The 12,666-nt window shown below is 40.8% G+C and overlaps 1 protein-coding gene across 1 annotated transcript in view; it reads right to left on the reverse strand.

Moving 5' to 3' along the window:
* Positions 1-12,355, reverse strand: part of ptch2 (patched 2) — a 119,091-nt gene extending 106,736 nt beyond the window's left edge. The window contains exons 1-2 of the mRNA XM_078219415.1: positions 12,215-12,355; positions 9,677-9,869 (exon numbers count right to left, since the gene is read on the reverse strand). Of these exons, the coding sequence (XP_078075541.1) occupies positions 9,677-9,869; positions 12,215-12,355 (334 nt within the window). The remainder of the gene's footprint in view (positions 1-9,676; positions 9,870-12,214) is intronic.
* Between the last annotated feature and the right edge of the window lie 311 nt (positions 12,356-12,666).

A 12,666-nucleotide genomic window follows, 5' to 3' on the forward strand; every position in this document is an offset into this window, starting at 1 on the left:
TCACTTTGAACACCTCGATTAAGTCTCCCTTTATAACCGGTCCTGCTGTGAGGAGCACAATCCCAACTTCTCCAGCCTCGCTTTCTCTACTGAGATCCTGCACTTCCAAGAGGAAAGCTGAGCTCAAAGGAAGTGCATGGAATCAAATGTTATTTATTGCTCAATATTCTGTCACCTGTGATCCCAATGAATGTGCTGGCTGTGTCTTCAGCTGCTTGGCCCTAATGCCTTGAATTCCCTCCATAAATTGCTCCACATCCCTTCCCTCCTTTAAGATGCTCTTTAAAACTTACTTCATTGACCAAGCGTTCGATCATTTAGTGTCTCCTTATGTGGCTCTGTGTCATATTGTATTTTCTAATGCTTCCGGTGAAGCACCATGAGATGGTTTATTATCTTTAAGTAGCTTTATAAAGAAATATATCTATATTTGTTGTTGAATATGAAGACAATTCCTTACATTGCATCAGTAATAGATTTTATTCTATTTTTATATGCTTAAAATAGAGAGGGTCATATGTCCCAGTGGATGCTTCTGCCTCTAAGCCAGAAGCTTTGGCTTCACGTACCACACCAGGATTTGGTGGTCAAGGGTGGTTAGGTGGTTCACCCCAAGTTTTCTGGGTCTTCATCCCAGTTGTTTTAGAAGTTGTTAAGCCCTCTAATCCTCATGCAACCCTCACCCTGCCACTAATTCCCATAGCCCCTCATACCCACCATGCCAACTCATGTTCCCCACCCACCCTCCCATGATCCCTCACATCCTCCCTGACACTTCTATAGCCACTCACCCTGTATGCACCATGGGAGGACCTCAAGAGCCATGTGGAGATGAGAAATAGACGTCTAACAATCTAATAACGCTCTCACACCTACACAACGGACAATGAAAAACTCCCATTTATACTGAAATCCACTCAAAGCTTTCAAATCTCATCATGTGGTTATCTCTTATAAAAAAAAGAAGCTTCAATTCAGTAGTCACAACAAATACAGCTAATCCTTTAATAGCGTTGTTAAGTTGCCAATTAAACTATGGCCTCAGAGCCCCCTGCTGAGATAACTGTTATTTTTGAAACACAACCAATCATTCATAATGATATAATGCTAGCCCTCAGGTAAATCACAACAAAGAGCACTATTGAAACTGTATGACCCCAGATGTTACTTTTTTTTCCTCACCTATGTCTGTCAATCAAAGCAGTCCAGCATCGCTGTTTAAAAATTCTCGCTGACAGCTTAAGCCTGTGCTTTTTTTAAAGCTAAGGAGCAGGGCATTTAATAGAAACTTCAGATCATGACAGTTAAACTGACCTTATCCACCCTTTGAGAGTGCATGCATCTATTCCATCAATTAGTGATCCCCACACTGTGGGTTACGACCCTTGGACCAGCCAGAATGGGGTCTGTGTGAATTCAGCACTTAGTTCGCTAAGTTTGTGTTTCCCGTCTGTGTGAATCAGGCCCATCCCCTTTTCTCAATTGCCAAAAATTGGATGCGTCAGAAGTGCGCACAGAACTTCCACATCTGGGTTCCGCCTGCCTTTTTTAAAGGTCCGCAACTTCAGAAGACTCCATGAAAATCTGGCCCCAAGATCCCACTGGATGAGCTGGAATAATCCCCATTCTGCAAGATGGAACTTTGTTTTTGTGGCTTTCTGATCTCTTTCCATCATTGCACTCCCAACCCACCTACAACAAAGGTTTGACACTAAGTTCCTTCTGCAAGCCTTGATAGAAAAGCACCATGCTGGCCATTTTACTACCATTCTGGGTGACACTGTCAACGTAATAATGAACTATTAGCATTTTTTATGGTGTGGACCTCCATCTCCTAGGCATCAAGCTACTGGCAGGGGAAGGGGTTAATGAACAGCTGGATGGATTGAAAAGATTGTTTTTGAAACTAGGTTATGAGACTCATTTAAGAAATATTGCAATGCACTGGGTTCTGTAAGAATTAGGTAGATAGAGCTACTATGTTCTATTATGTCAAGCTATGTACCAGGAATGACAAAACAATCATCAGGCTCAAAGGTTCTCGTGTTTGTGACTAGATTTGAACCATATTCCAGCCTACCTTTCTCTTCCAAGTCCAAAGATGTGTGGGTTAGGTTGATTGGCCATGCTAAAAATTGCCCTTAGTGTCCTGAGATGTGTAGGTTAGAGGGATTAGTGGGTAAAATATATAGGGATATGGGGGTAGGGCCTGGGTGGGATTGTGGTCGGTGCAGACTTGATGGGCCGAATGGCCTCTTTCTGTATTGTAGGGTTTCTATGATTTCTATGATGATTTCTATGATTCCTTCAACACCTACTGTGAGATGTGATACGGAAATCTCTGTCAGGGATTCCTTGCTGATCTCAAACATTAGGGAACCCCCAGAAGGCCCTGAGGATGAGATCAAATGAACTCAAGGGCCTATCTTAATAGAATTGATTACAAAACGATCAGATTGCAATCAATTCCTGTTGCTTTCCTCCACTCTGCTAAGGAAAGATATTTACATGAGAACTATTTGCAGGTTAAAAAAAGATATGCAGGTTAGGTGGATTGGCCATGCTGAATTGCCCCTTATTTCTTAGTGTCAGGGAGATTATCAGGGTAAATAAGTGGGGTTACGGGGATAGGGCCTGGGTGGGATTATTGTCGGTGCAGACTTGATGGGCCGAATGGCCTCTTTCTGCACTGTGGAGATTCAATGATTTTATGGTTCCCTCGTTCAAAGACAAAATTTCAGGTAAAGGTCAACCCCAGCAAGGATGCTAAAGACAGGCCTGTTATTAGAGTTCAAGTGGCGAACTAGTGAGGATTTCAGAACATATTGAGCACCTGAACACTTTTGAAATATTTATTCAGATTAAAATAAGGATAGAACACAGCTTCGCTAGAACCGAGCAAAGAAACGAAAGGGTTAGGTTGAGCAATTAAGACACTGAACTGTTGAGCTTTCTTTTCACAAAGCCTCATGCGCTTGTGTGTGAACTTTTAGTTGAAACCAATTAGGAAGAACCTGTCAAATGGCATTAGGAATGTCACGAAGATTGATGCTAAATTATGACATGTAACTCATCCAAATTTGCAACACATCTCTGCCAGTTTCTTGGAGCTGTTGGATAGTCTCATTTCTTATGATTATGTGTACATGATAGGACCTCTACCAATTATAACCAATCATCACAGCCGCAGCTTAAAATTAAAAACAAGACCATCAAATGCACGGAACCTGAAATAAAAAAACAGACAATGCTGCAAAATATAAGAAAAGACTGGTTTCTGCCTTGTCAGAGTGGGTGCTTATGAAGAACCAATGTCCAAGCTGGTAACATGTCTTTTGCTAGATGTTGATGGATCTCTTGTTACTTGTCCAGCGCTTTCTGCTATTTTATGCTACTTCCAAATGCAACATTGTTGTAATATCGTGAGTTTACAACACTTGCAATCTTTTGCTGTCCACAATCCCACCCAGGCCCTCAAGCAGGGAAAAATGTCAGTGAAGATGTAATAAACTTAATATACTATACTTAATAGTATACTATTCTTAATAGGATGGAGGGTTATAGGTAGGCCTAAAAGGTAGGGATATGTTCGGCACAACTTGTGGGGCCGAAGGGCCTGTTTTGTGCTGTAGTTTTTCTATGTTTCTTCTATGCTTCTAAAAGTGCTTCTGCAAACTCCTCACAGTTCTACTTAATAAAATAGGCAGGATTACAATGTGTCAAAACACATTGCACGATTCACTATGCAGGTAAATGATATGGTAAATCCATGATTAGCTGTCGTAATATCTGATCTGTATTACAACAATCATAGAATCATAGAGACCCTACAGTGCAGAAGGAGGCCATTCAGCCCATCGAGTCTGCACCGACAACAATCCCACCCAGGCCCTATCCGCGTCACCCCACATACTTACCCTGCTAATCCCTCTAACCTACGCACCCCGGGACATTACGGGACAATTTAGCATGGCCAACCAACCTAACCCGCACACCTTTGGAGTTGGATTTTATTTCACTATTGTACTGCAAGTAGCATTAAAATCAAAAGCAGAAAGTGTTGGAAAGTAACAAGAGATCAATCAGCATCTAGAAAAAGAAATTTTATTCCAAATCTGTTCTGGCAATTTATAATATCACCTGATCTCGAATTATTTTTAAAATGTAACTTATCGTTCCCACTGTAAAATGAATGATTGAGTAATATCAGTGTTGGACTCTTTGCCTGGTTCCACCCTTCATGTTTTGTCCTCTATTCTACCATAGAACACACTGGACAATTCATTATAGCATCATTCTGGCATTACTAATGGCTAAAAATAAAACCTGAATTAAGATCAAAATAGAGCTTTGTCTTCACAAAAAAAATTGTTCCCACACATTAAAATTTTTTTTTAACAGAATTGAAAACTAAACTCCGTGGAATCAAAAGGGACAAGAGATTTCCTTAACATTCTCTTAATATGTTTGCCCTCAAATTAAAAAAAATCTTACTTTGTGCAGCAGTGTGACTGCTGCAAGGGAATACACAATGCACTGAGGTCTCCTGGGCACGTATTCAACAAAAACTACGGGTTACTTTCCAGACAGATTGTAATCAACTCAAAGATTTGCCCAGAGTCCTTTCAACACTGCTTAACAGAAAAGTGCAGTATTTGTGAGAAACTGGCTGGTGAACCACTTAAACCTGATTCAGATAGCAACCCTTTGAACAAGCCATGGGGGATTGCAAGGGCAACCAGCTTCACCAAAACAAGCCTCTGTTCCTTAAATGCAAACTATCAACCCGTCAAAGTCTTTACTTGTGTCGTTTTACAGCTAAAATGAAACTATTTACATAGATATATGTTTTTTTTTAAAGTTACCAGATTACTCAAAGTCATGCGTAAATTGACATTACAATTCACTTCAATCTTTGGCATTGTGTGTAAACTCTTCCCAAGATGTTTGACCCACTTTCTAGAGTCATTCTCAGCTTCTCGTGGTATGCACTACAAAGTGACTACATGGTGAGACACGTGCAGAGGATGACGTGAAGCAGTCAGAAGTGTAAGAGGACACAATGTAGAGAGAAGTATTGAGGGAAAAGTCCTGGAAAATTTACACAAGGTCAAAGGTGGAATATGAGATAAAATGCCAATTCGAGTTTAGAATACATGAAATAGTACATACTGAGCAAACAAAATGACAATAATTATGCAATCAATCTGATTAATGTCCTCCTTCATTGACAGCATATATAACACAATTTGGGAAATAAATGACACTCTAACCTTTGGAAGTGGTTCACTGTTCTCCATGTTGATAACATGGATTACGACATTGCAATCATGATTCCTTATTTTCTATATAGATCATCTGCTCACTTCTAATAGAAATGCACCCTTTTTACACCCATCTATTTTCTATATGATGTCATCTGAATACAAATAATTCTCATTACAAGTATATTGCTTCCAAATAATCATCCAAAATAACTCACAAGCAGCAAAATATTGTAAGTCACTGCAAAGCCATTTATATTTTCTGCAGAAATTTGAAAGAGTATAAAAGATACTGGAGGCATAGGTTTAAGGTGCGAGGGGCAAGGTTTAAAGGAGATGTACGAGGCAAGTTTTTTTACACAGAGGGTGGTGGGTGCCTGGAACTCGCTGCTGGGGGAGGTAGTGGAAGCAGATACAATAGTGACTTTTAAGGGGCGTCTTGACAAACACATGAATAGGATGGGAATGGAGGGTCTCCCGGAAGGGTAGGGGGTCTTAGTTCAGTTGGGCAGCATGGTCGGTGTGGGCTTGGAGGGCCGAAGGGCCTGTTCCTGTGCTGTAATTTTCTTTGTTCTATATCAAAGTAATAAGTTATCAATCTTTTTGTAACCGTAAGCCTTTAATCCAATTTGAAATATTTAAAAAGTTACCCTCTGGAATTGATATTGTTTACTCAAGACACTCAAAGGTGAATGAGTCACTGAGGAAATGTGGGTGGGTGGGTGGGTGAAGGGGGCGATGAAGCCACAGGATTCATCAAACCTATTTCATAAAAGCTCACTGACATGGAACAGACATTTAAAAAATAAAAAATAACAAGTTCAATAATAAAAAGTAAATAAAAATTTGGTTCCCTGGTAATATTGGCATGACCCATGTCGATTTGAGTCAGTAAAGGAGGGTTAGATGTTGACATACAAGCAGACTAAGGAATGTTGCCACTAACAGACAATGCTTAACAGTTCTGTGTGACATTCCTCTGACTGCTATTTTAACCATTTATGTTGGTGCATCATTAATGCAAGTTATTGATTGCACCTTTGGTAAAATGGAAGGCAGAGGAATGGGAGATACGCATATTAAAAATCATCCACTGACCTTGCCAGCTGTAATTTCTAGGCGGTATTTTTTCAACTACCAAATATTTTTTTAAAACCAAAAAGCTATTTGTCGCAAATCACCATAAACAGATACATAAATCTCAATTGAAGAGGGAATCAGAATTTAAAATTTTATTAAATACCTCCTTGAGGAGGTTGGATTGAATTTTATTAAGTTTAAAATTCCAATTCACTGATATCAAGAAAGAAAAGTCCAAATTGTTTAATTTGTTGTAAGCTAATAATCACGTTTTCTATTGTATTTCTTCTACACGTCATTGAAGCAACAGCAAACAGAAAAAGCAAAAAAAAAGTTATTTTCACTGCAGAATCGTCGAAGTAAAAACCATTTTTTGAAAAAAAATCTACCATGTTCCTGAAAGGGTTAACCCAAATTTACTGTAGATTTGTGCAGTTCTTGCAAATGCAGCCCATTAAACGGAAAAAAAAGATGCAGTGCTTCAGAACATAAAAGTGAGAACAGCTGCTCTTCCCTGTGGTGTTGTTTCTAGAAAAAAAACTTTAAAAAAAATCCTAGATGAAAGAATTAGGAGAGGCATCAGTCTCCTCTTTTTTCTTTTTCCAACTGCTGTGAAAACCTTGTGTGCAAACAGGTGGGTAAACTTTAATGGCATTCAGGTTTCGTAAGAGAGGTTCCCTCTATTGTTGAATGAAGTCCAAGAATAGTTTGGGACCACACACATACACATACACGCACACACATACATACATACACAACTCTATGCAGGGTCAATAGCTCAAAATGGCGTAAATTTCACACACCACACATCTGCTCCTGGGAGCAAAACAGCAGAAGTTTTTTTTCGCTGGGGGAATCGAAAGCAAGGGTTTTAGAAGGGGTCGGAGTGTGAAAACTGAATTGAACACATGGCCCTGAACTGTCTGAAAAAAGAGAGGGAGGTGGGGGAGTATCAGGAAGCACGGCACACAGGAAGGGAAGGGAGAAAGTCCTGGAGAGAGAGAAAAAAACTCAGTCAAAGGTAGCAATTAGCATACAAATGTTAAAATAAAAACAGCACAGTGTGGGAGAGACCGGAAAAATAGAAAAGGGAGTTAAAGAGACAGAAAGGGGGACACACAAGTAGCTTCACAGTTAAAAAAACTAGACAAATTAGATGCATTTTACAACTTGAAACGGCAGCAAGCGGAGTCTGCAATAAACCACTCACTACTGCTGTCTAACGCTATGCTACATTTCTACCAGTAGATGACTATGTTATTGTAAATGAAGTTTGGAAGCTTAATGCTACACAAGATGAACATGGCTGTTTCAAAGCAGATTTAACCCTTTGAGGAGTGAAATTGTATTTCTGTATCCAATTTCCCCCCAAAATTATTGAGTTAAAAAGTGCAATTTTTAATTTTAAGAATGGAATGAACTAATAAAAATGTATTGTCTTTAGAATGCCTAAAATCCTCTTTCTGAAAAAAAACTCAAGCTTCTGAAACTTGATGAAAATCACTTTTCTAGGTTCCAGAGAGAAATAAATGATAAAATCTCAGAGTTAAATGTTAACTACCTGCAGAATCAAGATACAATTATTCCAAAACTAGCAATTTTTAGACTCAGTAAACTGCCTTGAAAACTAAAATGCCACACCATGTGGTAGACATCTTTTCAGAGGTTGGCTATTTAAAACTAAGATTACCAACAATAAATTAGTAACCCCAGGTGTGATGTACAATGCATTATCATTAGGATTGCATGGTTTGTTACACTATCTTCTTGTTCACTGATCTGTCAAACCCCGCGCAGCAACACAATGTACCAGAAAAGAATGTCCCTTCAACAAGAATTACTTTGCCGGAGTAGTAAAATTTTGCTTAAGGGTTGAAGATAAGTTTAATGTCTGCATTGATACAAGATTGACAGAAACAGAGTTGGAAGAGATGCAGTCACTGATTATGTAAGTGTCATGTAACTGGTGAAAAATGCCTATTTCTTCCCAGTGAGACCAGGGAAGAAAAATATTGAAAGTAAAAGAGAAAAGTTTCTATATTTCTGATTAGTTGTTAACCATTCCCTACCATATTGATGTCACTTGTTCAACTCCTTGCACAGCTGCAACAAGGACACCATCTGGAGTACTCCCACAACCTGGAATAACGGTGGGAGTGACAACAGATGGAACCTTTAGTAGCAAACCAGTTAAAAGGCATTTTATGGGCCTTTGCACATTTACATTCTTACAGATTTTTAGATAATCTCTCATTTACTCCCTTCTTTCCCTCGGGTTCTTTTAACATGAATAAATCCCGGACAAGTTCACAGCCCAGACATAGTGCTGTTTAAATGTGAAGAGTAAACTGAGTGAATGACATGTCAATTCACCAACGTAGCAAAGATATCAGGAATCCTCTGTTTCTCAGTGGAAAACATTAAAATCAGTTTGCCTGGAAACTTTGCTGGTTCTCCGCATCAATACTTCAAACCAAGATACGTAAAGCATTGTTTTAATTCAACCAGCATAATGCAAAAACCTGAAGTACTACTTGCCTTCCAATAAATAATCAATGAACTACATCCACAAACAAAGATTACAGTTAACCATAGCAATATCAACCGTAAAACTGAGAACCAGTCTGAATGTGTGTTGGTGATGTTGCTGATTTTGAAAACATCCATTTTTATGTGACTGAGATTGACACTAGGATTGGGATGGGTGAAGCTGGGCAAAGTATCTCAAAGGATGTGGTCAGTGCAGACTCGATGGGCTGAATGTCCTCCTTCTGCCCTGTAGGGATTCTATGATTTATAGTGTGAAATGAGCTGCCGACATCTTCCCGGGGGATGATTAGATGGGGCAACCCACACATTGCAACCAGTCACCGCAAGGCGTTCAATTAGAAGATGAATCAAAAAGAGGAGGCAAAAGCAAAATGGGAGAATCAGGAGGCTAGAGGAAAATGTATAGAGTGCTGGAGGGAAATGAAGGAATGCTGCAAATAAAAATAATGTATGCATGATAAAACACAAAGCAAATGCTGTTAAATTTAGATGCATCTGAATAAAAGAGGTGAGACATGATAAAATTGTTTACAGAAAAGGCAGAATGGGGATGAGAAAAATATCAGCCATGATTGAATGCCGGAGCAGACTCGATGGGCCGAGTGGCCTAATTCTGCTCCTATGTCTTAGGGTCTTAATTGTGAAAGTAAGGACTGGCTGGAGTCAGCCTGTTTCACTTGCTCAGGGTTTCATTTCCCAATGTTTGAATGCTGTGAGCCTATCTGCACTGCTATCTGTTTCTTTTTCACAATTTGTTTGCCAGTATTAAAACATTGCCTTACCTTCCACCCAAAGCTGTTCAATGTCGGTCTCAATGCTGGCAACCCTCAGGCCAACAGCAAAAGCTCCAAAAACCAAAAGCCCAATGAAGAGGAACTTGCCACAGTGCCGCTGGATGCTGCAGCCCAACCTGAACAGCAGGGCCTGGAATTGGGCACGCAGCCATAGTGGAGCTCGCTTTCCCTCTGCCTTCCCCTAGGAAAAAAAGGCAAGAGCAGTGTCAGATCATGGAAGGGGTGGGGTGGGGAGGTGGGGGTGTTCACTGTGGTGAAGGAAAGAGGAAAGAAAGGAAGCAGAGAGGGAAAGCAGCAGGTTCGAGGGGCTGCAGGCAGTGAGTGAAGGGCAAAGGATGTGGAGACATTGGAAGGGGAAGGACTGGGGATAGGTGTTAAAAAGGAGCTGAGATGAATACAGAGAGAGGAAAACAAAAAGCGAAGAATGGGAGAGGGAAAGGGAGAAAAGAGGGGGAAGGGAACAATTATGATGAGGAGATGAAGTGAAGGAAGAGAAAAAGTAACATTAGCTTAGGAAACGTGAGGGCAAATGAGACAGGAGATGAAAGACAGGATAAAGGGTGGAAAGGGGAAAAGAGAGAGGAGGAATTTGTAAGTGGAAAGCAAGGAGAGTGACAGAAAGAGGGGAAAGAGAAGATAATGAGAGCACAAATACAAAAAGGAATAGACACAGTAAGAAGTCTCACAACACCAGGTTAACGTCCAACACGTTTATTTGGTAGCATGAGCTTTCGGAGCGCTGCGCCTTCATCAGGTGACTCACCTGATGAAGGAGTGATGCTCCGAAAGCTCGTGCTACCAAACAAACCTGTTAGACTTTAACCTGGTGTTGTAAGACTTCTTACTGCGCTCACCCCAGTCCAACGCTGGCATCTCCACATCAAAAAGGAATAGAGATTTTGAAATAGAGCAATGGAAAGGACAGTCGGATACATAGAAAGTGAGAGGAGGAATGGCAAAGTTATTGGGAGTAAAGTGTCAAATGACTGAACAAAAAAAAGAGCAAACAGAAAAAGGCAAAAAGCAGGAAAGAAAATATTAGGAAAGATAAGAGATAAATGTGGAAAAGGGCAAGCAGGTTAAAATAGCAACTGGAGATATGGTAAATCTGGTGAGGAAATACTGGAGGAAAACAACGTTGAGAGAAAGAAGATATAAATGTCAGTGGCACTTACAAAGTAGACACTGGAGAGAAACATAACTCATTTCAACACAATTCACACCTATCTTACATTCTTCATTTCTTCCTTTTCTAATTGATTATTTCATTCTGCTGTCCTCTCCCTTGTCTGAGTTTCATTCTCCTCCAATGCTTCCCCTCACATTCCATTTACCATATCCCATCGATTCTCCCATTTCCTTATTCCATGGGTTCTCGTTCATTCCCCCCGTCATTCCTTGACGTGCCTTTCTTTATTTTCCTCTCTCACACCCTCGCAAGTTTTAGTCGCTATTTGCTCATGATTCATTTTGACTTGCTACTTGTTATTTCCGACTCTTTATTGTGACTTTTAGTTAATGTTTTTTGTTTGCCTTCTCCCCGCCCCCACCACCCCGCCATTCGCCCCTCACTCGCTTCTGTCCTTCAATCCTTTTCATCTCTATTGCCATTCTGCCTTCTACCCCAGGACTTTCCTCAGGCTTCCTCTTTTGTCACATCTTCTTGCTGCTCCTTCCGTCAACTCTTATCAGATGCTCATTGGCTAGAGCCGTGTCTCTCTCTCTCTTCAGAATTGTCTGTCAAGCTTCTCTGCATTCCGCCTTTTCCCTTTTCTTCCCACTGCTCCCCCTTTATTCTCTCCCCCCCCCCCCTCTCCTTAGTAAGAAACTCGCCCTCATCCCACCACAGATTGTTATCCATTTCCCCGAGTAACATTTTAGGTCAATCAAAAATCCTGACGCCGTTCCAAGGTTTCCTCAAGTTCACCGATCACACTGCCAGATAAGTTCAAAAAAACAGAACCCGCAACATCGCAATGTCCAGGTCAATTACACACTGGGAAATTCACAAGCTGGAGGCGCTCACACACACACACACACACACAGGCACACCTGTATACACTTTCTCACACGTACACACACTCACTCTGCACACACACACATGTAATAAACACAACCCTACTTATAAACCCCAGGCACCGTCTTCACCAACATCTGCACTGCCTGTTAGCTGGACACACACATACTCACTCATATTCAGGCAATAAACCTATCCCGCCCCTGGAGAGAAAGCAGTTTCTGAAAATATTGACAACTTTTCCTAAGGTTACTTTTAAACATCCAAGCGCACTGGGACACGTGCGGTTCCGAAAGATCAGGAGCACAAATCCCACATTAATCTGAATTAAAGGAGGTGCTAGCTGGTTATTACTCTTAACAACTTTAGCGGGAGCCCTTGCCCCGACCTCTTGGGTGTCATTTTTTTGCAATGGTTTATTATATGTTTCCTATTGCAAGGGAGAAAGTTAACAGTAAGAAGATTCTTGATTTTGTTTGTTTTTTGTTGTTGTTGTTGTTGTTCTGCACCTTGGAGATCTGTTTCAATGCAAAAGCAGCGTGGCAGTAGCTGGGTCTCCGCAGCAGATCCGAGCAAGCGGCCGGGCTTTGGTGACTGTACCTCGGGGGCAGAGCTCCATCGTTCCGGGGAGGGTTAGAAACTGAAGCCATATCGCTGGAAACCAGTCGCAAATCGTTCGGTTCAACAGCAACAAGAGTAATAATCCCCCAAAAGTGACAAGAAAACCAGCTGGAGAATCCCTAGTCTCTTGCTGAGCGAAAGCCTGATATTTCCATTCCAACATTTCGCGCAGAAATCCTTGAGGATCTTGACTCTACATCCACGTGTAGTTTTTTCCCCCTTTCTCTCTCCCTCTCGCTCCCTTTTAACCGTCCTTTTTAGCACCACGAAATTAAAAAAAATGAGAACCCCCCCCCCCTCCTCTTCTTCTTTCAGCTCAACCTTTACTTCTGCCCCTGAT

The sequence above is a fragment of the Mustelus asterias genome, chromosome 8 (assembly GCF_964213995.1).
Source record: "Mustelus asterias chromosome 8, sMusAst1.hap1.1, whole genome shotgun sequence".
NCBI lineage: Eukaryota > Metazoa > Chordata > Chondrichthyes > Carcharhiniformes > Triakidae > Mustelus > Mustelus asterias.